The sequence below is a fragment of the Drosophila elegans genome, unplaced genomic scaffold (genome assembly GCF_018152505.1).
Source record: "Drosophila elegans isolate 14027-0461.03 unplaced genomic scaffold, ASM1815250v1 contig_476, whole genome shotgun sequence".
NCBI classification, from domain to species: domain Eukaryota; kingdom Metazoa; phylum Arthropoda; class Insecta; order Diptera; family Drosophilidae; genus Drosophila; species Drosophila elegans.
This window is the reverse complement of record NW_024545863.1, coordinates 8,745,203-8,747,796: the sequence shown is the minus strand read 5'-3', so window position 1 is coordinate 8,747,796 and position 2,594 is coordinate 8,745,203. Positions and strand designations below refer to the sequence as shown.

Sequence of the window (2,594 nt, the reverse complement as noted above, 5' to 3'; positions counted from 1 at the left end):
GCCCTCCAGATACTTCTTTATTTTTTTTTTTCGTTTTTTTCTGTCCATTTTTTCTCGGCCAGTGCTTATGCAGCATAAAAGTCCGTGGGATTAAAATTGTATCTGCGCTGTCGGCTGCCGCTTTTCATGCCCTTTTACGCATTTTTGCCATTTTGCTTTAGCCTTGTATCTGTTCTTGTTTAAGCCCTCTCTTTTTTCGTATTTTTTCGGGATTATTGAAGTGCAATTAAGCTAAAATGTCAACGTGGAAAAAATTAATCGTTATACTACCCTTTTTATGGCTTCCCCCTGCGTTTTTTCTTTCTGGCAGCCAACTCATTTGTTGTCCTCTCGTCTAATTCATGTACATGTCAAAAATCGTCTTGCATTATGAGAGCCGACTTGTCGAGCTACTTATAACTTATAACTGAAGATGCCGACGGATTCGGGAGAGAGATTCCTGTTCGCCGTCTGCGTAATGATTTGTAATTTATGATTTTCGGCTCCAGCCAAAGGCTATCTTATCACCAAAAACAGCAGCAGCAGTAGTAGCAGCAGAAAAAGCAGCAAAAGCAGAAGCAGCAACAGCAGCAGACTGACTGCAATTGTTTGCCCAGTTACAGATACTCGGATATGGCAGATACAGATACATTGCTGCTACCGCTACCCATGGCTGCAACGCTAATCGGCGAGTTAACATTTTATCGCTACTGTTCTGGCACCATGCAAATATGTGCTCCTAAAAACAGATCCCCAGATATAATGACAAGAGACCAGTACCATTCGCTGTGGCTGAGGCAAACTCAAATATTTTCGTGTTTGCCGCACGGCTCTGCGCGTTGACAGATTTGCGGGGCAATAAATCTCGGTCGGTTTACTATATTCCCTCCCACTTACTATAAATTTTTATCACAATATCTGAGCGGGAATGTTTAGAAGGCAGCAGTAATTTTGTTATCTTGTCAGCCCAGTGTACAACACGTCCACCTATTTGTACAATATCTACCGACGGGGTGGGGTTGGCGGTCTACTGGGAGTCGGGAGTAGGGAGCGGTACCGAAATCGGTAGTTACTATCTATGAGATATCACCGAGCTAGCCATGACGTTGGGTCGCCTTGTCGCATTATGTCAATGACGACAGCAGCGCCATGAATGTGCACTGATTGTTTAGTTTGGTAATTATACAATGGAGCCACCCACCCGTACCCACTGTTCCCTGTTCCCAACAAACTCCCGGAGCCCCAGTTCTGTCGCGAATGATGAAATCACAGGGACAAGTGGCTGTCTAGCTGGCGGAAGGTGGATCTTCTGGCGTGTGATAAGGGACTCATATTAGCTGTGAGTGGGACAGGTAGCCTGAATGAATTCCATTTATTCGGCTTAGGATTACCTAGAATGTTTTATATTTAAGCTCTTAGCCGACTAAAACTGCTCTTCATACTTACGTTCACTTATATATTAAAGGATAAAATTACGTTAGAAAAGGTATCTTATTTGTCCATGTTTGGGTTGTTCCTCACAATTTCACAGCAAATAACAGCTGATGTATAACTTAAATTAAAAAGTGTGTTCACACACTTGGAGTAATCGACTTAACTTAGTTATCGATAGGAAATATGTCGCAGTGTAAGAAGGCCTTAAATGACATACAAGGAAATACAGCCCTTTGATACTTTATACTGATGACGCTGCGAAATTCTTTCACTCTCTAACTTTTGACAGTTGCTGTAGTAGCCGAGGCAGTAATAGAAATTTAAAAGAATTTAACAAATCGATTGGCTTAAAATGGCCCAAGTTCCTTTGGCAATTGTCTCCCACAAGCGCCAAGTGTGCAGCCTGTACAAGAGGGCTCTTCGCAATTTGGAGGCCTGGTACGATCGACGCACCGACTACCGCTACCGCGCCGTGCTGCTCCGTGCCCGGTTTGACGAGAATCGCTGCAAGGATATGGCCGAGAGTGTCGTCCTCCTGGCCTGTGGAGAAAAGGAGCTCTTCGAGACGAAGCATTACCAGCCCCGGTTCTTCACCAACAGCATCGGTGGCATCGCCTTCGAGCGAGAAGTGGAGTGTCCGGACTGGATGCTCGACTTTTGGCATCCTCTGGAGAAGGCCCAGTACCCCGAGTACTTCGCCAAGCGGGAGCAGCGCAAGAAGGAGTACGTATCCTTGTGGGAAAAGCAGTATGGCAAGTCGGATCCCCAGGACCACTAGTCTCAGAATGCAGCAGTCACGTCACATCTAATTTTGTTTATATAAATAAATATGTTGGAGCTTGGAGAATGTACATAGACAGCGGGATATGAACCAGGATTAATTCAAACTTCATTTCATCGAAATATACTTGAAAAATCAAATTTTGGGTTATTTTTTTTTTATTTCTTGGAAAGTCTATTGGAGAAAAAAAATAAAAAATGATGAGTACCAAAAAAATGTATAAGAAAGGATGGTAAATGAAATAATACGTTTGAAATCAATTTGACCATTTTAAGAACATTTGATAAGAACAATTTTGTTTTTAAAATACATTCCGTAATTTTTCAATTGTCCTTATATGAAAATATTAAGTTGCCATAATATTCCTCAGATTTCAGCAAATTAAAACCCTTTTTGAGCA

The 2,594-nt window shown here is 42.3% G+C and overlaps 1 protein-coding gene across 1 annotated transcript; it reads left to right on the top strand.

Moving 5' to 3' along the window:
• Positions 1 to 1,616: 1,616 nt before the first annotated feature.
• LOC108135861 (NADH dehydrogenase [ubiquinone] 1 beta subcomplex subunit 9-like) lies at positions 1,617 to 2,334 on the top strand. Its single transcript, XM_017256762.2, has one exon. It carries the CDS (start codon positions 1,766 to 1,768, stop codon positions 2,189 to 2,191), a length of 426 nt encoding a protein of 141 aa, XP_017112251.1. The 5' UTR covers positions 1,617 to 1,765; the 3' UTR covers positions 2,192 to 2,334.
• Positions 2,335 to 2,594: the final 260 nt, after the last annotated feature.

Coding starts and splice junctions, on each gene's coding strand:
- LOC108135861 (XM_017256762.2), top strand. CDS start 1,766: ATGGCCCAAGTTCCTTTGGCAATTGTCTCCCACAAGCGCCAAGTGTGC.